Source organism: Danio rerio, chromosome 21 (assembly GCF_052040795.2).
Source record: "Danio rerio strain M-AB ecotype USA chromosome 21, GRCz13ab, whole genome shotgun sequence".
NCBI classification, from domain to species: Eukaryota; Metazoa; Chordata; class Actinopteri; order Cypriniformes; family Danionidae; genus Danio; species Danio rerio.
In genome coordinates this window covers 45,516,975-45,540,000 of record NC_141041.1, presented here as the reverse complement: position 1 = coordinate 45,540,000, position 23,026 = coordinate 45,516,975, and the positions used below count along the sequence as shown (strand labels likewise).

Genomic DNA, 23,026 nt, shown 5'->3' with positions numbered 1-23,026 from the left:
TACTACTAATGAGAGTTATTATTATTACTATTTTTATGCAATTACTATTATTATTGTTATAATATTTAGATTTAAGCCTTGTATTTCCTTATACTATTAGGATATTAATATTATAAAATTATCAATATTAAAATTCTGAAGTAGTTTAAGAAGAAGTTTAAGCTGAACTGTAAATAAATAAAGTTAGCACTGCCAATTAAAGCGACAGTCTCTTTAAAGCACTCAGACTGAGGTAGAGCCTTTCCCTGGAGAACCAATCAGAAGCTGTTAGCTGAGTTTTGGAAGCCGAAGCATCTGTACAAAGGTAGGCGCGCGCGTTCTTGTGCAGCGATCAGTCAGCGAGAGCTCGAGGACGCGCGCCGGATGGATCACTGCTTTCTGAAGCCTTCATAAAGCCAGAGATATGAGCAGCGAAGTAGAAGAGGATAATCCAGAACAAACCAACTGCAGATGTAAAACACCCACTCTATTGTCCAGGGCCGGAGTGGGACTCTTTTTCAGCCCTGGAGTTTCAAGCCTCAGACCGGCCCACCTAAGTTCACCACTGACTATATTAAAATAAGGTTATTTCCAATTCAGTTTCTAATTACAATATCACGTCTTTTTTTGAGAAAACAGCACTTTTAGAACTTCAAATGTTCAACAACCCTTACAGTATTATGTCTTAACAATAAAAATGAAAAAAAAAAATTGTTACTCAGACAAGGACCGAACCCGGATTGGCCGCCTCATAATCTAACGTACTAACCACTGTACCACAACAGCTGTACGTTTAATGGTGACTTATCTAGTTATATCATCATTAACCTGCATCCTGCTCACGAGGCTACGAGAAAATAGATAAAAAGAGCAGAGCTGCGGTGAAATAATGAATAAGAAGGCTGTGGTCAAGTAAATAATTAAATTATTTTTAAAAAGTGTGACTGCTGAGAGCAACCGATTCTGGAACTAGGGACACCGGCCCTCGCGGCCAAAAAACGGACCGGCCCACCGGGAATTCTCCCGGTCCTCCCGATTAGCCAATCCGGGCCTGCTATTGTCCTCGTACTGCATCGACAGCATTCTAGGAAGGAAAAGTCCCTTAAAAGTTCAAGGTAAGTCGCTCGTTCTTTAATCTGTTGTTTTTACAGCATATTGTCCACGGAATTGTATCTGTTATTATTTTTAAACTCTACAATGATGTTCAAAAACTAAATCCATGCATGCTTTAAATTTAACAGATGTTTATATATATATCTATCTATATATATATATATATATATATATATATATATATATATATATATATATATATATATATATATATATATAGTGTCCATATAACCAGCATTGTCATTTACTTATTTAATTAAATCAACTATAATAAGTAAATAATAAACCATCATTTACTCAACCTTCACTTGTCACAAACCTGTTTGAGTTTATTTTCTTTCTTTCTTTCTTTCTTTCTTTCTTTCTTTCTTTCTTTCTTTCAGTTTTTATTTTTATATTTTGTTTGTTTGTTAAACACATAAAAATTTCCCCTTGGAACACGATGGCTATAATATGTCCGATATAAAACTTGAAACTACTTAAGGGTGGGTAAATAGTGTGTACATTTTTATTTTTGGGGTAATCAATCCCTTTTAACCCAAACAACAATAATTAAAATGCTCTACAGTAAATAAAATTGTTCCTTTAAACCCCATTTAAAAAGATTCTTTGAGGAACCCCAAATGGTGCTTAGCCTATATAATAGCCTATTACTGAAGCCCTATTAATTTCTAAAAAGTAAATTAATGCTCAAAAACTCAACAGGTAAATGTCTAGATTCAGTTTGGTCTTTTGAATAATATTCTATTAAATAAAATTAGTTTTATATATCTTAGTTTGTTCTGTCAATAATCATTCAGATTTATATATTTTTTTCTTACAGAAACACCCCACAGTTTGTGGCCCCTTCATCCACACATGCACCTGCCGCCGAAGCTCCGCCGCCCCTTCGCCCCGCTGACAGACTCCTCCACAGACGAAACAGCGAGCCCGAGACTGCTCCAAACAGCCTGTGAAAAATTAAAAATTACAGAAGCATCGATTGTCAACATTAGTCGTGCTGGATCGTACCAAGAACACGCGTCCTGCAAAAACACGCCAATAAACGAGGAAGAAGGAGCTGATATTTGCGGAGAGACAAATGTGGCTCTAAAGCAAGAACGAGAGGCTTATTTAAAGAACAGCGAGGAAACTTCCTTATCCGCGGGAAGTGACACTGAAGATGGGATGTTGAAACGAAAACAGAGGAGATACCGGACAACATTTACCAGCTATCAGCTTGAGGAGCTGGAACGAGCCTTTCAAAAGACTCACTACCCAGATGTGTTCACAAGGTAAACGAACCAAAAGAATTTAAAAATTGTGGAGTCAAACAGTGTACGGTGCAATCCGTGAAATCTTCATTTAATTAAAAAATAATTAATAATCTTTATTAGAAATTAAAACGAACTGAGTTAGATTTAAAAATACAATAAAATAAATATGAAATATGAAATAATAATATCTATATGATAAATTATCTTATTACCTTGTATTTTATTTGTAGGCTAATAATTATTATATATTAAGCCCTGCAAGTTTTTCGATTTTATTATTATTGGTGTTATTATTTTAATTACGTATTTGGGCTATTTTATTTATCTTTATTTTGCATTAATTTCAAAAGCCACTTTATCTGATTAAACAGATTTAATAATCATTATGTGTGATGGAAAGAATATTATGTTAATAAAAATTATTTTTGACTGAACAGCATATAGACTCAGCATTCAACTTGTTTTTCTCTATAATTTAAGGGAGGAATTGGCAATGAGACTTGATCTTACAGAAGCACGAGTGCAAGTAAGTCACTTTCTTATTCATCTAACCTCATTCAGCAGTTTTGTTATATTCAGCTGATCACATAACTCTTGCAACTGATCGTTACCGATTAGCGGATTTGTGCTTAAGCACCGTAAAAATAGTAAGACGTCAGTACAAATCAAATGCGCGTTTAAATTAAGGCATTTGATTTTCTTTCATTTAGATCTTTTATCGTCTGTTTGGATAGTTAAAATATGGCAAACACACGTATTAATGCCAACGTGTCGTAATAATTGCACTAACATAAACAAACGTATACTAGGCCTATATGTGTTGTATATTCTCATGATTTTTAAAGTAATATTTAACCCAAATGTTCTGTTATCATTTACCCACCATCATATTGCTTTCTTCGGAAAACAAAAGCTTTTGTAATGTTTGAGCTACTACCATTAAAACAAAAGTGTAAAACAACACTGGGCCACGTTAACTTTCATTGTTTGGAGAGAAAAAAACACAGTCTTTTTATTTAAACACTCACACTCACTTTTTATTTCATTTCACACAGAAATTTAGATTACAATTGAGTTTTCCTGTCCTTGTTACAGCTGTACATTCAACTGCTGAGTAATAATAATTAACCTAATGTATACTCTATGGCTTAGCATTAGGTTTACATGTAGGCTATGAATATTTTATTACAGAAGGAACGTGTAACTTGGAGTCTTGGACATATATATAGTTTTAAATTGAGCTATTTCAGTAATGCATTTTCACAGATAAATGTGAAGCAACACAAATACTACGCAATTATCTAAATCAAGCATCTGATATTATTTTTTATCTGATATTATTTTTATTATATCTGATATCATTTTATTTTAAGGCATTCATTTTTCTTTAACTTGATAGCTTGATGTGCTTTTAAATATACCAAAATTAACCTTTATTTAATTATTTAACTACTTATTTGAATTTACTTCTGATTAAATGCACTGATTAAAAGCACTATCTTCCTCTCAAGGTCTGGTTCCAGAACCGGCGTGCGAAATGGAGGAAAAGAGAGAAGGTGGGGGTCCAGCCACACACCCTGAGCTTACACTATTCAGGAGCCCCTCCTGCTGCACAGTCCTTGTGTCATTACCTGAGCGGGAATCCTTTTGTCCCAAACCCACATCCAGCTATTGATTCAGCCTGGCCTGCCCCCTTCCAAAGACTAGCTCAGCCGGCCCAAAACTCTGTCTCCCCTCCTGGCTTCAGCGCACTCTTAGGGGCAGCCATGTTTAGACATCCCGCTTTCATCAACCCTACTTTCGGAAGGTGAGACTCGCTGTCATGCATGAGAAACATACACAGATATAAAGATATAGGTTTTGTTACACTGTTAACAATTTCCTGTACACTGTAAAAAAAAAATAATGACAAAAAGTCAAGACAACAAATACATTTACGTTGATTTAACTTATTTTAATGAGTCAATCAGGTTTCAACTAATTTTTAAGGTTATACTAAGGTTAACTTAATATTCGTAGTCAGTCTGTTAGTTGAGATAACTAAAAAAGTTAATGTGATTCAGCTAAAAACGTGAGCCAGCATAGAATCTACAGTAACTTTCTGTAAATCAATTACAGCAAAAATACTGTATTTACTGTATGAACCTTGCTGTATATGTATTTACAAAATGATATGTACCTTTATTGTAAAATGTACAGTAATTTATACAATGTAACTTTAAAATACAGTAACCAACCCAGGCTCATTCTGAAAACGTAGTCCAGCGGACGTTTCTGGAGACCGCGAAATACGTCCCGGGAGGTACGTATTTGTGCAGTTTTTGTTTTCGCGAATCCGCGAGAGGTCGCTGTGTGCGCTTTTTCGTATCTCGAACGTCTCTCGCGAGTGCTGTTCGCTCCCGTGCTGTTCTGGCGTCAACCCACCAGAGGCCGCTGTCTGACTGACCGGATGATTGACTGCGCGACCGACCAATCGGCTGACCCACCCTCCTCCTTCCCTGAACCCAACTAGTTTTACCGATTGACCTGCCCACCCGCTCACTTCCCTAAACCCGAGCAACAATTTAGAAAAGCCGTCTAGAAAAAGAAAACCCCTCATCTGTTTTTTTAACCACGTTTTCAGATTTCACCACGTTCTCACCCTGTTATGAACTCGTTCGCTTTATTATTTGGATTCCGTTTTTGTCTTACCTGATTTCTGGAACCGCTCTTCCCCGGACTCGAACCCGGACGCCTTTGTCAACTCCTCCTCTCTGCATCAGAAGTCCGCCGACGCACACGATGAGCTGACCGATCAAACTAATTGCGGCGGGAAAGCCCTCCACACGGAGGTAAGCGATCAGCCGGCAAGCGCGAAAAGGAACGGCGTCACACCGCCCCCTAGCGTTCGCTTAAAAAAATGAAATGCAGCCATACGAACCTCCCATGACGTATTTCGCGGTCTCCAGAAAAGTCTTCGGGACTACGTTTTCAGAACGAGCTTGAATTGACAGTAACATACTGCATAACTGCCCTACAGTAAAACACTGTTAATATTACAGTTAAATACTGTGTAATTTACACCAATCATTAATAATATTCTGTTTGTGTTTTTCCCCTCAGACTGTTTACAAGCCTAGGCCCAATGGCTCTTCAAAGGATACCTCTACCTGCCATTGAGGGTCCAATTCAACGCTCTCACCTCACCACCAGCCTTCTCTCCTCTTCACCACCTTTACCTTCCTCTCCGACGGTGGACCTCCGAGCTTCCAGCATAGCAGCACTGCGTCTCAAAGCGAAGGAGCATTCGGCTCAGCTGACCCACATCACAGCTGCTGGGACGGCTGGAAAAGAGGAGTGCTAAGACTCACTCTCACTCAAGAGATGGCAAAAGACCAAAGTCAAGCAGAAGCACTGATTTCAGGAGAGTTGTTATCGATATATAGACAGAAGTAGTCTTCAGTCTCTGGAAGTTGAACTGTTGCATTCGTTTGTTTGTTTGTTTGTTTGTTTGTTTGTTTGTTTGTTTGTTTGTTTGTTTGTTTGTTTGTTTGTTTGCTTGTTTGCTTGTTTATTGGTTGTTCCTGATTGCTGAGTGTTTTCAGTCATTTTTGAATGATATTTTCATTATTGTAAATGTACACCACTAACACACAACAGCCATATTTGGGCAAGCTGCTTTTAATCCGTCACATATACATTCAAAGAGTTGTTTTGTAGCAGTAAATGGGTGTTTTATTCTACATGTATTTTTTCACATCACACTAACAGTATCGAGAACAGTATTGGTATGGTAATGGTTGCCATGCATCACCATGAGTTGTATTTATATTTTTTTGCACCTATATAGGAGCCACCATTCAGGGAAGGAAATAAAATAACCATATGCTCATCAGGAATTAGCCAGGGGAAATATGAAGATATTGTGAAAGTAAAATAAAATGAATTGCAAATGCTTTATGTTGTCTTAACATTTCTTGCTTTTAGTGCTTTCAATAAATGGACAGTGGATGGTTTCAGCATTTATATATATATATATATATATATATATATATATATATATATATATATATATATATATATATATATATATATATATATATATATATATATATATATATAGTTTAATGTCTAATAAGGACTGTTAATACCCAATGTGCATTTATTTTTATTTATATTTTACATGAGCATACAACAGATATTAAAGTCATACAATTGGAATCATCAACATTGATCCACACAAAACAGTTTCCAAGCACCTACAAAAGTAAAATTGAGCTTTTCCATATACTGTATGAGTGTGCGTTAAACATGAGCTTTATGGTTAAAACAGCGTTCATTTAGATCTGCTTAAACAGTTGTCATCATGACAACCCTTTATCACTTTATATACAGACCATTTAAAATGTCTTTAGCTGCAGTTAATGGAGTATATGCCAGGCCCAGGGCTTCCAGTTAATAGTTATCCCATACAAAATCGCTGCATTTACAGTTTTTCTCAGTCGCTTTGGTGCGTTTCTCACAGCACCAGTGCATTTCTGCACAACAGTTAATGCATTTCTCAAAACAATTAGTACAAACTGCAAAACCTAGCTGATAACCTGCAAAAGCGCGTCACATGCTCAAAATGGAGAGTTCATTCCTCAAAAGCAAATATTCATGTCAATCAAAGTGTCAGTGTCATCAAGATGAAAAGTCCTGAAACCACTGTTTATGAACAAGATAGTCAAAAGGCTTTGTCGTGTTTTCATTATGACAGTTTAATCTGGACATTTTTTCAATGCAAAAAAGTCAGATTTTGGTGACACTTCATGAAAATGCTCAAGACAGCACTGTATACTATTTGCACAGCCGTTTGAAAACTACAGTAAAGTTGGACATCACTCACAGTAATTTAATGAGGTATCTGAGTACAAGACACTGAATATGTATGTTTCACATTTTTACTGCATTTGCTCTTTACAATCCTAATTTATTCCCAGCATTGTGCAAAAGAATAAACACACCCTTATTTACAACAAACATAAACTCCCTTTGGGTTGAACTGTGCACAACTGTAAACAATAGTGCAGTACATATTGGACCTGAACCTGAAACATACACAGGTCTGTAAATCATTCATCAAATTGTTCAATTTTAAAGACATTTTTAGGAAAATAAAGATAATTTTTTTTTATAAAATATGGTTGACCGATTTTGAAATCGTTCATTATTTTTGTATGTAATGACTCAAGTAATGAAATGAGGACTGTTAGTTTTATGTAGAATGACTATTCAGCATTTACAGGTTTAGTTGAATTTGTCTGACATGACAGAAGCAAATGATAATGTTATAAATAGCAAAGAGTTGAATGAAAGCAACTGATGCATGTCTGAAAGCATTTGCAATTTGTTGGAAGGAATGAGAAACTGCTACTAGGATGTGCACAAATGACTAATTGTTTTGAGAAATGCATGACCTGTTGTGCAAAAGTAAATAGTGTTGTGAGAAATGCACCAAAGCCACTGAGAAAAACTGTAAAATCTGAATCCTTAAAAAACAGCGATCTTCCCTGTCTGGCTAAGATACGATATAAAGTGATTATCAGACCAAACAAAAAGCACTGCATTAAATTATATTATTCTGCGCCATGTCTTTAAAATAGGGAAATTAATTTTACCCCAGTATTTTCTATTGAGTTTCTGTGCTGGCCTGCTGCTAATGACGGCACCTGCGTTTAAACAGTCTTTCCTCTCTTTTTACACTTTAACAACCAAACGAATGCTGAAGTCTATTTACAGTTTTTCTAGTTTGCTTTGACCTGGTTAAAGAAACTAGGTTCCTCTTCATTTTCCTCATCACTATCCCAGCAGAGCAGAGGACCGGTCTTGCAAATGTGTAAACCCTTTCTCATTGGGTTGACACATTTTCCCCACCATTTTTCCAAACAGTTAACACAGATATCATTCAAGCAGTCCAAACTCCATTGTTTTAGTTTTGGTAACCAAACAGAATCCATCTATTCCTAACTATTAAAAGCTACCAACATCAGTATGAAATCACTGAAGCACCGGTTTGACACTCCTTCACACAAACCTTCAATTAGCCATCATTCTGCAAACCTTATATAAACGATGGAAGGTCTGTGTTGTTCTGTGCCAGCATTGATGGAGGAGGTCAGTATGGCTATGTCCTATACTCCCAATAGTTTTGACTGTATATGGTTTACATGTGTTTTCTCTAATATTTACAGTATTTTTTTACTTTTGTCTGTTTTTTTATATACAGTATTTCGGTTTTCAGCCACAGTTTGAAAAATGTCATGAATTCAATATATATTCAATCAAAGCACATCTTATTCTTGATCCAATTCTTTGCAAAAAGGCGAATTTGACAGCCCAAATAGAGACAACAAATGCCATTGGCTATAAGCTACAATGGCAAGCAATGGTGGTGCATTTTGAGTTCTGTATTTTGTATTTTGTTGTGCATTGTGTAATGATTAATTGAAAGAGCTCATATACTTGTTTGCAAGTTGTGTTGTTTGAAGGTAAAACTAGCTTTTGTTGCATATGTTAAATGTTTTGACACGGTATGTGCCTTTTGCAAGCAAAATGTGTCATTTTGACCATGAGTGCCGCAGTTTAGGCCTATGTGTTAACTGTTTTGAAAATGTGGAGTTTCAGTTGACAACTGCATCCAAGCAATCGAGAAAAACTGTAACTGATTATATTTAAATTACATAACGACATCAATGCTGTAAAAGCAACTTATGAAATTGAAAATTGTCACATAAAGCTTTCACCGGAAGTTCGTCATTGGCAGAAAAAGACTGTGCATGTAACCCTTTGTCGCAGCATTCAGATGAGCGAGAACAAGATTCATTCAGTAATAGAATTTCGACTAGGGTAAACAAAGAAGTCTTTGTTTATTTCAATTGTTAGATCAGCCTATATTTTGTATGTTGAAAAGTGGGAAACGTTACACTTTTATTTTATAAGGACTTTTATTTCCAGTCGATCGACCTCTCTGCAGAATCACATAAACAACAAAAAGTTCCAAAGAAGGTTTTTCAGCGAGAACAATTATGGTTCCTCAAATAGAAATTTCAAGTTTATAAAAGAACCATTTATTTCTTAGAGTAACCATTTTGATAATCCAAAATAACTTGTGTACACTTTAAAGAACCTTTCAAGAGTTCACACTTAGCTGATGATTTACAAAGCTTATTTGGCATGCTGTCCCGGGAGAGAGCCCCGAGCTCAAGGGCTCCTCGAGCCCGGGGCTTCCTCCCGTTGGCAGAGCAAGAAGGGAGCCCGAGCTCGGTGGATCTCAGAACTCCCCTGCTGCTGTAGCTAAGGGAACGTAAGGGATTAGACAAGCTTGATTCTTATGTATGTTGAATGTCTTTGGATGGTGGGAGGAAACCGGAGAACCCGGGGAAAACCCACGCGGACACGGGGAGGACATACAAACTCTCCACAGAAACACCCACCGGTCCTATGGAACTAGGGCCGGCAGTATTCTTGCTGTGTGGCTCGCAGTGCTAACCACTGGACCGCCGTGCCGCCCAATCACAGGTAAAGGAGGAGAATAGGGGAGGAGGGGGATTTCTTCCAAACGAAGATAAAGTGAACTGAAAACTGAGGCTATTTATAGTGGCTTAGGGCTCATATGATTGGAAGATTAGTGATTAGCAAATGCGAGACTGGCCGTGATAAATCATAAGCACGTGATCCTCTCGAAATTAGTTTATGAATAAACTTCACTTCGTGGAATGAAGAACCTTTATTTTTATTAGCATTATTAGCATTTCTCCAGCAATAGAAAATTCAGTAAAGAATAGTGAAATTTGCAGCTTTACACCTCCACAGGTGTCCTTGTAATCTGGGCATTAATGCTCAATACTTGTTTTCACTATTCACGCAAATTAAGAGGCTTACTTACCTCAGCTTCCTGCTTTCCCACTTGTTAAATCAGATCACTTTTTAAACGAACCCCTTCGAACTAAGCCTCATCCAATTAGTTTGGCCTATATGGCGATTTGTCATCTGATCAGTGAGAAAACAGCATGTCGTTGGAGCAGTGTGGGACGAGCTATGTGTAGCATCTTTGACCAAACGTGAAGCAATGAATAATGTAGAATATAATGTCCTACTTAAGATCTGAAGCTCTATTCAGAAAGCACCATTCAGAGGTCTGCCAGTAATGATGTAGGGCTTAACATGTTAAAATGTTTGAATGGTCAATTTAAACCGCTGATTACCAACCACGACTTAAAAGACTTTCTATACAGAAAGGAACTGAACAATTTCTGGACTTACTATTGTTAGACCTGTGGTTACATGGTGACTTGTTGAGGATTATAGCAAGTGCAGGTGTCTTTATAAGCCCTCTTTTTATATTCTCAAGCCGAATCACTGATTGAGAGTCCATTTTTGCTTCCCTAAAGAACCTTTCAGTCAACAGTTTATTAATGTCTTAATGTGAAGGACATTAGAATGACATAAATAACCCTTTCCACTTTAAAGAAATCTTTGAGGAATAGGAAGTATCCATGGATGTTGCAGGTTCTTCACAGAAAATCCATGCCAATAAATAACGCTTATTGTTCATCAGTCATACAACAAGAAATTAGCACAGTCAGCTCCATAAAGATGTCAAAAAAGCAAGAGCACATATACATATATACTACTAATACTTCCCTTCTTAGACTTTACAGACCTGAAACTTGCCTACAGCACTTATTCATTGTTGCTCTTAGTTGTGTAAATTGTTTCCTTGTCCTCATTTGTAAGTCGCTTTGGATAAAAGCGTCTGCTAAATGACTAAATGTAAATGTAAATATCTGGGCAAAGATATAGGCTGTTTCTCAATTCCAAGAACGCAGAGAATAGACTTGCGCTCTTGTGGAGACCGGTCTTGCCAGGTGTCCTCGGAAGAACGAACTCAGGAGACCGCAAGGGCAGAGAACGCGTCCTTTGAGAATTGAGAAGCTTCGTTCTTCCTGATGGTCATGTGACCTTCACGCGTTTTAAATGGAAATAATTTAAACATAACAGCCTTCATACAACGATTTATTGTTTTCCCCCTCTTCAAAATATATACTTTGCATAAAATCATTATAAATATACTCCGCACATTATAAATAAAACAAACTTTTACACGAATTTCAGCAAACAAACACCCTTAATGTGTTTAATCCTTTATTAAGATGTCCATGGTAATGTTTACTTTCACCGTTTCATTTAGGGAAACTCCTGAGGTATATAAGTGATATCTTTGAACTTTAATAATAAATCTAAATAAAATGCTGTGCTTCCCACCTCCAGTCGCAATGACTTCTGGGACTTCCAGAGCGAGTTCGGTGCTCAAGTCTGCATCAGTGCGTTCTCGATATCAAGATCACATCCGGGAAGTTTCACGCGTCCTCCGTTCTTGCGGTCTTGAGTATTGGAACTAAACTAAGGCAGCTGATGATGATGTTGCACGAGAACACGAGTACGCAAGACCGCTGAAGAACGCATATTGAGAAATAGCCATACACTCAGTGGCCACTTTACGAGTTACACCTGTCCAACTGCTCATTAACGCAAATTTTTAATCAGCCAATCGCATGGCAGCAGTTCAATGCATTAAGGCATGTAGACATGGTCAAGACGATCTGCTGCAGTTCAAACCGAGCATCAGAATGGGGAGGAAGCTTGATTTAAGTGACTTTGAACGTGGCATGGTTGTTGGTGCCAGACGGGCTGCTCTGAGTATTTCAGAAACTGCTGATCTGCTGGGATTTTCATGCACAACCATCTCTAGGGTTTACAGAGAACTGACTGTAAAAGAGAAAATATCCAGTGAGCGGCAGTTCTGTGGGCGTAAATGCCTTGTTGATGCCAGAGGCCAGAGGAGAATGGACTGGTTTGAGCTAATAGAAAGGTAACAGGAGTCAGCGCAATAGCCTAGTGGCTGACATGTGGTGCAGTAGCAATTCAGGGTGTACTGAGTTCGAATCCTGGCTCGAGGACATTTCCTGTCTGAAATACTGTCCTATTCACTTAAAGAATCCCAAAAAGATATCAAAAAAGAAAAAATAAAGGCAACAGTAACTCAAATAAGCACTCGTTACAACCGAGGTATGCAGAAGGGTATCTCTGAATGCACAACACATCAAACCTTGAGGCAGATGGGCTACAACAGCAGAAGACCACACTGGGTGCCACTCCTGTCAGCTAAAAACAGGAAACCGAGGCTACAATAAGCACAGGCTAACCAAAATTGGACAAGTCTTGATTTCTGCTGTAACATTCAGATGGTAGGGTAAGAATTTGGCCTCCCTCAACAACATGAAAGAATGGATCCATCTTGCCTTGTGTTAGAGGTTCAGGCTGGTGGTGGTGTATTGGTATGTAGGATATTTGTTTGGTCCACTTTGGGCTCAGGCGAGGCAGTGGCGCAGTAGGTAGTGCTGTCGCCTCACAGCAAGAAGGTCGCTGGTTTGAACCTCGGCTCAGTTGGTGTTTCTGTGTGGAGTGTGCATGTTCTCCCTGCCTTCATGTGGGTTTCCTCCGGGTGCTCTGTTTTCCCCCACAGTCCAAAGACATGCGGTACAGGTGAATTGGGTAGGCTAAATTGTCCATAATGTATGAATGTGTGTGTGAATTTGTGTGTGTGGATGTTTCCCAGAGATGGGTTGCAGCTGGAAGGGCATCCGCTGCGTAAAAAAACTTGCTGGATAAGTTGGCGGTTCATTCCGCTGTGGAAACCCCGGATTAATAAAGGGACTATGCCGACAAGAAATGAACTTTGGGCTCATTAGTACTAACTGAGCATTGTGTCAATGCCACCGCCTACATGAGTACTGTTTCTGACCATGTCTATCCCTTTATGACCACACTGTACCCATCTTCTGATGGCTGCGTCCAGCAGGATAACACACCATGTCATAAAGCGTGAATCATCTCAGACTGGTTTCTTGAACATGACATGGAGTCCACTGTATTCAAATGGCCTCCACAGTCACAAGATCACAATCCAATCGAGCATCTTTGGGATGTGGTGGAAGGGCAGATTCACATCATGGATGTGCAGCCGACAAATCTGCAGCAACTGCGTGATGCCATCATGTCAATATTGACCAAAATCTCTGAGGAATATTTCCAGTAGCTTGTTGAACCTATACCACGAAGAATTAAGGCAGTTAAAACTCAATACTAGTAAGATGTACCTAATAAAGGGGCCAGTGAATGCATGTTTACACGGAGTTAAGTAAAAATATGTCCATTAAAAGATAGTTTTGAAGGTTTCTGACAGCACCTGACTGTATGTTTTGATATTTCCCTTAAGAAAAACATGGAGCGTGTAGATGTATGGTATCTTTATTATACAACCTTAACCAAGTTTTATGGTTATTTTCTCCTTTGATTTTCTAGTCTTCTCATTCGCCACCACCTTCTAATGACCCGTTATGCCTAACTCTCCTCGATTACCGCTTTACCACATCTGCTGAACTGACCCCTCGGCTGTCTTTTGAAAATCTTTAACCCCGCAGCCCTTTCTGTTTCCCTCAGCAGAAAGTGCTGCATGTAAATTTCCTCCCAATCACAGCAATAGCAGGTATCTCCACTGGTTACACCGTGAAGGGGAGCAATCAGGGATAATTGAGTGCCTTTCAGAGGGAGCCTGGAGCATTCACTCCCATTCAACACCCGTCCATTCACCACATAATCACTCTTTAAACACACCCAATTTTCTGGGGAGCAAAGTCCTGTTATAATTTTGCTTAAGTGTATTCGGAAATCATACCCCCTTTGAGTCGAGATAATTGAAATCAAATTCTTTTCATGGCTACTGACATTTTTTGCGCTGCCAATCCAGTGTAATTAATTGTTGAAAATTGAGCCTGAATATGGCTAAATAGAAGGCTATTATGTTTTGAAAGGGGTGAAATGATCTACCACGCAGCGTGGAGACGTCAACGTGCGCTTCAGTTAAATGTCTTTGTTTCCCATACTGTTTGCTTTGTAAAGATTAACATAAATTGACTCATAGCATAAGTTTTCTTTAGACTTATAGAGGATGTTCTCTTTCCTTTTATTGGTTTTATTTTTTGGAGGACTTCAGATTACTGTTATTTCTGAATAGAAGATGTTGTCTTTTCTTTTTTTAATGTCCCATTCTATGCAGCTGTGCTTAGTCTTAACTTAAACAATAGAACCCATTACTTTATGACTGGACGCTATTGCCCAGGTAGCAAAGAATTCTGGCCCAGATTTGGCATAAAGCTGGCACAGCAGGCATTCGTCTGGCACTGGCATGCAACATATGGGCCAAACATGGCCCAGGTTTGGCTGAGGTGGCACCGTCTTACAGGCGGCCCTCAAGACTTGGGCCAGATCTCAAATGTAGTATTTGGCCCAGATGTTTAAATGTACATGTGGGCCACATAAGTTTGGCCTAGCTTGACCCACTTTTAAAATACATTTATATTATTTTTGAGCAAAGAAAAAATTCTATCAATCGGGTCGCTTCAAGAAAAAGCACAGCCATAAAGCGAAATGCTTCATGGGTTTATGAAAAACATTGCAATCGTAACACACCAACATATCGGGCCCAGTTCAGGCCCAGTTATGGGTTATTAATTTGGCTGAGACTTGGCCCACATATGGTCCATGTTTGCCGCTTGTATGGAAGCCAGAATTGGTCCAGTTATGTACCGTAATTCACTGCGGCATGTGGGCCAAGCAAATGCTGATGGTGTGGGCCAGATCTGGGCCAGAGAAATTTTGCTATGGGGGCATGGTTATCAGTTGCATGAGTAGGTTCTACATTAAATGATTGTACACAACATGAATCAAAATGAGTGAAATATCTGCAAAAGTATAGCATATAAAGTATATTTTCCCTGCTGAAAAATCCAGCTTAAACCAGCCTGGGCTGGTTGGCTGGTTTTAGCTGGTCGACCAGGCTGGTTTTAGAGGAGTTTTGGCCACTTCCAGGCTGGTTTCCAGCCATTTCCAGCCTGGTCTTAGCTGGTCAGGCTGGGAGATGACCAGCTAAAACCAGCTTGACCAGCCTAGCCAAGATGAGAGTCCAGCCAAAACCAGCTATATCCAGCTTAAACCAGGCTGGTCAAGCTGGTTTTAGCTGGATTTGGCTGGTCATTTTCCAGTTACGTTTCTTAAAGCTGAAGGACAAGACTCTGTGTGTCGCTTCAGCTGGACATTTTTCAGGTCAGAGGTCAGCACATCACCACCTTTATGCAATTGTTCCCCACAAGAATAAATCTCCTTCTCGGTCTCTCCCTCGCTCTCCTACCTTCTCCTTCCCCAGTCATGCTGTGTTCCATGTCAGTCTCCATTGTAACAAATTACACCATAGCTCTGATATGGAGTCATTGTAAAAGTGATTGCTAGCCTTTGAAAATCAGTGATAGCAAGTCAATCAGCTGCAGCACTCAAAACGACTCTAGTGTGATTACCTGAGAGTGTGAAGTGTGCGAGGTTTGGGCTCCTCTGCTCTACCAGGTCTAGTTAATACAGCTCTTTTAAAGCCTGTTCTGTCTGTCAGTGTGATGGTGATGGAAATGACTAAAATGGGGCCAGCTCATTTAGGATTTTAAAAACACTCCCTCATCGGGTAGTTGTTGACAATCATCCTTGGTGGATAAAATTTGGACTACATGCAAAGCATAAAATTTATCTTCAGATTATATGAAGAATTTCTGGGTTTTGTGGCGCTGGTCTTAAAACCGAGTCTTCGTCTACTGTATAAAAACATGACACCAGTTTTCTGTCCACACAACATGCTATTCAGGGTTAGTGCTTCTGTTTCTTTCTGCTGAATAAAGGTTTGGACACTGCAGGGCCAGCCTGATCTCACGAGAAAACGTAAGTATTTTACGTTTTGCCAGTTTAGTGGCTAATTCGTACAAATTTGTACGAGTTCAGTTGTACGAAATGGTACGGTTTTAAAAAGGAGGCATGGCACCTAACCCCACCCCTAACCCCAACCGTCATTGGGGGATGAGCAAATCGGACTAAATTGTACGAATTAGATCGTACGAATTCATACGAAATAGCCACTAAATGAAAAAGTTACGAATTGCCGTGAGATTGTGTAACCCAGGTCCAGATTCACTTAAACGTGGAGACATTGTATACAGTTTCTTCTCTTTTTCAGAGCTGAAACAGTGAACAGCAACCCAGGCTCTTTCTGAAAACGTAGCCCTATAAACAGCCCTATATTTCTGGAGAATGTCAAATATATGCCAAAGCAGTTTTTGTTTTCGTGGATCCACCAGAGGTCGCTGTGTACACTTTTGAGATCTCAAATTTCTCTCGCGAGTGCCATTCGTGCCTGCTGTTCCCGGGTAAATCCACCAGAGGCCGCTGTCGACTGACTGACTGACTGACTGACTGACCAACCGACCAATACTCCCACCCACCCATGTTGTAAACCCAACCGATAGTGTTTTAAAAATCACTGATTGACCCACCCTTTTCCTTCAACCCAACCCACAGTGTTTTCATAAGCAATCCGGAAAAAGAAAAGCACCCTAATTTTTTACCATGTTTTCAGATTTTACCACATTCTCACCCTGTTATTTACTTGTCTATTTTATTTTTTGGCTTCTGTTTTTGTTTTACCTGCTTACTGGAACCGTTCTTCACCGGACTTGAACCCCGTTGTCACAGTCAACTCCGCTCTGCATATCAAGTTCACCGACATATGCTACGCGCCACAAACTGTTTACAGCAGGAAAACCATCCCTATGGAAAACAGGAACAGAGCCATTTCGCCTGTAGTGTTCGTTTTGAGATGAAATGCAGCCATATGTACTTTTGGCTACATAAGTTGGGATCTCCGAACATGTACTGTATATATGGGGCGCGTTTAGAATGAGCCTATGTTTGCAATGATATTCTGAACATTATCTTGTCCTTTTCAGGCATTTGTTTTTCTTTGGATGACCACCAGCCTTCATGAGTTACTTGAATGAGTTTAAGGCTTACTTCATCCAAAAATGGTAATTGTTATTAATTTTAGTAACACTTTATTTTGATGGCCCATTTGAGTATTATTAGACTGTCTGCCTAATATCTGTTGATATGCTCCTTCAACAGACATTTAACTGACTATAAGAAACTTATCAAGTACATGTCAACTTACACTAACCCTAACCCAACCCTAACAGTCTAACCTATCTATCTATCAATCCATCCAGCATCGTCTGTCTGTCTGTCTGTCTGTCCGTCCGTCTGTCCGTCCGTCCATCATCTATCTATCTATCTATCTATCTATCTATCTATCTATCTATCTATCTATCTATCTATCTATCTATCTATCTATCTATCTATCTATCTATCTATCTATCTATCTATTTATCTATCTATCTATCTATCTATCTATCTATCTATCTATCTATCTATCCATCCATCCATCCATCCATCCATCCATCCATCCATCCATCCATCCACTTTTGTGGTTAGCACTCTACAAGCTAAACTGGTCTATCCACTGTGACTGAAATACTTTTCCTTGAGAGACTGATCACACATCCATTCTAGCATCCTCTCTCTCAACCCACCCTCTGTCTGCCATTCAAATGGAATTATACCTCCTTTCCTAACCACTGCTGCCCAGCTGGTGCCCACGGGCAATTAGCCCAGTAAGCATAATTGCAGTAATTTGTTAAGCGCTATGGCAACCTCCATTTAGACCAGAAGTAAATATATGTCTCCAAGCGTGCAAGACGTTCATGTATGTTCAAGACCAACATAAAGGGCTCAGGAATGTCCACATTCTCATGTAAATGTGTTTTAGTTTGACTAGAAAACAGAGAACCGTTAATAGGAAAAGTAACCGTGTTCTCAGTACAGTTGAAACTGATAATGATTAATGAGCGTCCTGTATTTAGACAATGTGGTCATGAAATGTCACCATGCAAATACTACCAGTGCTATTAAGATTAGGTTCGTCCTCTTGTAAATAAAACAGGATACGCTAAGGTAAAAACTATTCATCCCAGGAATAGGATTGCTCTATTTGTTCAAGTGTTTCCTAGAGTTACTGTCAAACAGGAATGTGAATGGAGTGGTTTACAGTTGACATCAGAATTATTGAGCCCCCTTTGAATTTGTTTTCTTTTTTAAATATTTCCCAAATGATGTTTAACAGAGCAAGGACATTTTCACTGTATGTCTGATATTTTTTTCATATGGAGAAAGTCTTATTTGTTTTATTTCTAGAAAAGAATAGCTAGAATAAAAAGTTTTAAATTTTTTAAACAACATTTTAAGGTCAAAATTATTAGCTATATATTTTTCCGATAGTTTACAGAACAAACCATCATTATACAATAACTTGCCTAATTACCATAACCTGCCTAGTTAACCTAATTAACCTAGTTAAGCCTTTAAATGGCACTATAAGCTGTATAGAAGTGTCTTGAAAAAGATCTAGTCAAATATTATGGTAACACTTTATAATAAGGTTCATTAGTTAATGCATTTACTAACATGAACTAATCATGAACAACACTTGTACACCATTTATTAATCTTATTTAAACATTTACTAATGCAGTATTAACATTCAAGTCCATGCTTGTTAACATTAGTTAATGCACCGTGAGTTAACATGAACTAACAATGAACAACTGTATTTTCATTAAATAACATTTACTAACATGAATAAATACTGTAGTAAATGTATTGTTCATGGTTTGTTCATGTTAGTAAACGCATTAATTAACATTAACTAATAAAAATTTGTAAAGTGTGACCTATATTATTTACTGTCATCATGGCAAAGACAAATCAGTTATTATAAATGAGTTATTACAACTATTATGTTTAGAAATGTGATGAAAAAATCTTCCCTCTGTTAAACAGAAATTGGGGGAAAAAATTAACAGGGGGGCTAATAATTCAGGGGGGCTGATAATTCAGGGGGGGCTAATAATTCAGGGGGGCTAATAATTCAGGGGGGCTGATAATTCAGGGGGGCTAATAATTCAGGGGGGCTGATAATTCAGGGGGGCTAATAATTCAGGGGGGCTAATAATTCAGGGGGGCTGATAATTCAGGGGGGGCTAATAATTCAGGGGGGCTAATAATTCAGGGGGGCTGATAATTCAGGGGGGCTAATAATTCAGGGGGGCTAATAATTCAGGGGGGCTGATAATTCAGGGGGGCTGATAATTCAGGGGGGCTAATAATTCAGGGGGGCTGATAATTCAGGGGGGCTGATAATTCAGGGGGGCTGATATTTCAGGGGGGCTGATAATTCAGGGGGGCTGATATTTCAGGGGGGCTAATAATTCAGGGGGGGCTAATAATTCAGGAGGGCTGATATTTCAGGGGGGCTAATAATTCAGGGGGGCTGATAATTCAGGGGGGCTGATAATTCAGGGGGGCTGATAATTCAGGGGGCTAATAATTCAGGAGGGCTGATAATTCAGGGGGCTAATAATTCAGGAGGGCTGATAATTCAGGGGGCTAATAATTCAGGGGGGCTGATAATTCAGGGGGCTAATAATTCAGGGGGGCTGATAATTCAGGAGGCTGATAATTCAGGGGGCTAATAATTCAGGGGGGCTGATAATTCAGGGGGCTAATAATTCAGGGGGGCTGATAATTCAGGGGGCTAATAATGCAGGGGGGCTGATAATTCAGGGGGCTAATAATTCAGGGGGGCTGATAATTCAGGAGGCTGATAATTCAGGGGGCTAATAATTCAGGGGGTTAATAATTCAGGGGGGCTAAAAATTCAGGGGGGCTGATAATTCAGGGGGGCTGATAATTCAGGGGGCTAATATTTTTGACTTCAACTGTACCTTTTTTATTTAATGGGATATTTTAGCCCAAGCTATCCCTTCTGCTGGCCCTTATGTCATTCCACAACATTTTTTTCTCACATTTTTCTAGAAAAAACTTTTTGTTCATGGAATTTGAATCAGTGGAGTCCAACAATAGGCTTTGGTGATTTTCATTGTGTGTACAAGAACAGAAAGATTTTCTAAAAAGTTGTTTTTTTTTTTTTGTTACAAAGATGAAAGAAAGTCATGTTCAAGAGACCAGTTTGAGATGATTGGAGTTTTGTGATTGGTGTGTTATCCTGCTGGATTCACTGTGGTCATAAAACAATGGACCTGGTCAGTAAAAATATTCAGACTGTGGCATAATAGTAATACTCAGACTGAAGTACGCCAAGAAATTTTCCTCCATCATCCTGATACAAGGAAAGATGAATGTCTTCTTGTTGCTCTTTATATAGTGGAAGATAGTTTGCACTGATCAGTATCTTAACTAATAACATTATTAATACAAATAATAGAATACAAATATATATTTGACCACCCCTATAAAGGTTCATGCCATTGTTATCATGCCCAGCTTGCAATGTGAGAATATATTCCGTCAATCCTACTGATAGACACTGTAGAAGTTTTAACTACATTCTTCTTATAATTGTTTGTATCAATATGTTGTATTTACATGTAGCCTAAAAGTAAAATTAGTTTCATACCTTATATTTTAATAGGGGGCATCAAAGTGCCGCAGTGGGTAACACGATCACCTCACAGCAAGAAGGTCGCTGGTTCAAGCCTCGACTGGGTAAGTTGGCATTTCTGTGTTGAGTTTGCATGTTCTCCCCTTGTTCCCATGGGTTTCCTCCAGGTGCTCCGTTTTCCCCCACAAGCCCAAATACATGCACTATAGGTGAATTGAATAAACTAAATTGGCCGAAGTGTATGTGTGTGAATGCAAGGGTGTATAGGTGTTTCTCAGTGTTTGGTTGAGGCTGGAAGGGCATCCGCTGCATAAAACGTGCTGGATAAGTTGGCGGTTCATTCCACTGTGGTGACCCCTGATTAATAAAGGGACTAAACTGGAAACAAAATGAATGATTTTAATAGATGCCTATGCACATGGAAATGTAACAGAAAGCTAAAACAGTTAGCACAACTTTTTTAAAGCTCATCCATTTATCGTCCAGGAATACAAACTTGTCACAAGTAAAAAATAGGTCATGTTTGAGAATTATGCCTGTTGAAGTAACCCATCAGAGGTAACTATATAGCTTAAAATCAGTACATTATCTGAATACGTTTGATTAATAAATGAGATGTAAAAATTGTAATATATGCATTTGGTTAGTTAGCTAGTTGGTTGGTTGGTTAGTTAGTTAGATCAGGGGTGCTCAAACCTTTTTATATGTTGGGCTAAAAACCAATTATCAATGTGAGCCGTGGACTGAAAGTAAAAATATTAAAATATATCACATTAAAGTTCATTCATTCATTCGTTTTCTTTTCGGCTTAGTCGCTTTATTAATCTGGGGTCCCCACTGCGGAATGAACCACTAACTTATCCAGCACATGTTTTACACACCGAATGCCCTTCTAGCTGCAACCCATCACTGGGAATTATAATAAAGTTGCTATAGCTAATTTATTTCAAAATATTTAAAAAATAAATAAATGACTTTAAATCGTGTAGACTAATGCCGTATAATTTTTTATCATAACTTATTACAATAAAAATACTATCACATTTTTTATGGCAGAGTGGAATTTAACGCTGAATACACTAGTCATGCAGAATCAGCTTTTGTCTCCATTTGCTCAATGATATCTCTGCATTGTGCTCTATCCATTGGTTGACAGTATGTGCATTAAAAAAAATAGCTAATTAATTTCATTAAAGACATTTAATTTCCAATAACTTTTTGGGGCTTAGCAATAAAACAAACAAACAAAAATTACATTTAATTACAAATTACAGTCACTAAACTGTGCCCATCATTCTCCCTCTCTTGTCAGATGAGATGTTGGGCCAAATCAAAAGCTACCATGGGCCAACTTTGGTCCGCGCGCCCTAGTTTGGGCATCTCTGCCTTAGATCGTCAACTTTCTCTGTACACTCAGGAATACATGCGTGTATAGCCACCAACCAATCACATGCTTTTAAACATAAAGATACTGTGATTGACTTTTCACACGAGAGCTGATTGGTTTAATCTAAGTTTGTCATCTTTAAATAAAAAATAAAAAAATCAAAACATGTCCCGGTTCAGTCAGAAACCATGGCAAAAAAGGTACCTTAAACCTAGGATTGTTGTAAACTAAACTGAATAAACTTGCCAGCTAATCCAGCATCATGTTCCCCTGAAGTAGCAGTGAGTGTGTGTTGATGACGTAAACTCAAGATTTAAAGTTAACAGTGTTTTATATGACACAGTTTATGTTGCATTTTGCAATGATTGGTTTAAAAAAAAAGAAAAAGAAAAAGATTAAACAGGCAGATTGGGAGTGAACTAATCTAAGCAAACAAGCCATAGAGTGTGATTGATAATGTGAAGATGGGGACCTCTAGTGGTAAGCATGGAACATGTTGATATGAATGGCTTAAAAAGAAACTATCTAGGTGTAACTGCTGTATTTTTCTGTGGACCTCATTGCTTTAGAGAGGAAGACTTTGAGTTCCATAGAAGTCAATGCAATACAACAATCTCATATCACTTTTTTAATACCATTTTGTGTGTAAAACTGAGTGTAAATGACAACATGGTTGTGTAAGTGTATATTACAGTTTTTCTCAGTCGCTTTGGTGCATTTCTCACTGCACTATTTACATTTGCACAACAATTAATGCATTTCTCAAAACAATTAGTACAAACTGCAAAACCTAGCTGATAACCTGCAAAAGCGTGTCACTTGC

General features: G+C 38.5%; 2 protein-coding genes across 2 annotated transcripts in view; both read left to right on the top strand.

The window, feature by feature from the left end:
* pcyt1bb (phosphate cytidylyltransferase 1B, choline b) overlaps positions 1-23,026 on the top strand; it is a 658,357-nt gene that overhangs the window by 598,740 nt on the left and 36,591 nt on the right. The gene's annotated exons all lie outside the window — the stretch shown is intronic.
* On the top strand, positions 385-6,287 carry arxb (aristaless related homeobox b). Its single transcript, XM_087301975.1, has 6 exons — positions 385-465; positions 1,033-1,094; positions 1,916-2,366; positions 2,829-2,874; positions 3,860-4,155; positions 5,451-6,287. Exons 1-6 carry the CDS (start codon positions 404-406, stop codon positions 5,689-5,691), a joined length of 1,158 nt encoding a protein of 385 aa, XP_087158101.1. The 5' UTR covers positions 385-403; the 3' UTR covers positions 5,692-6,287.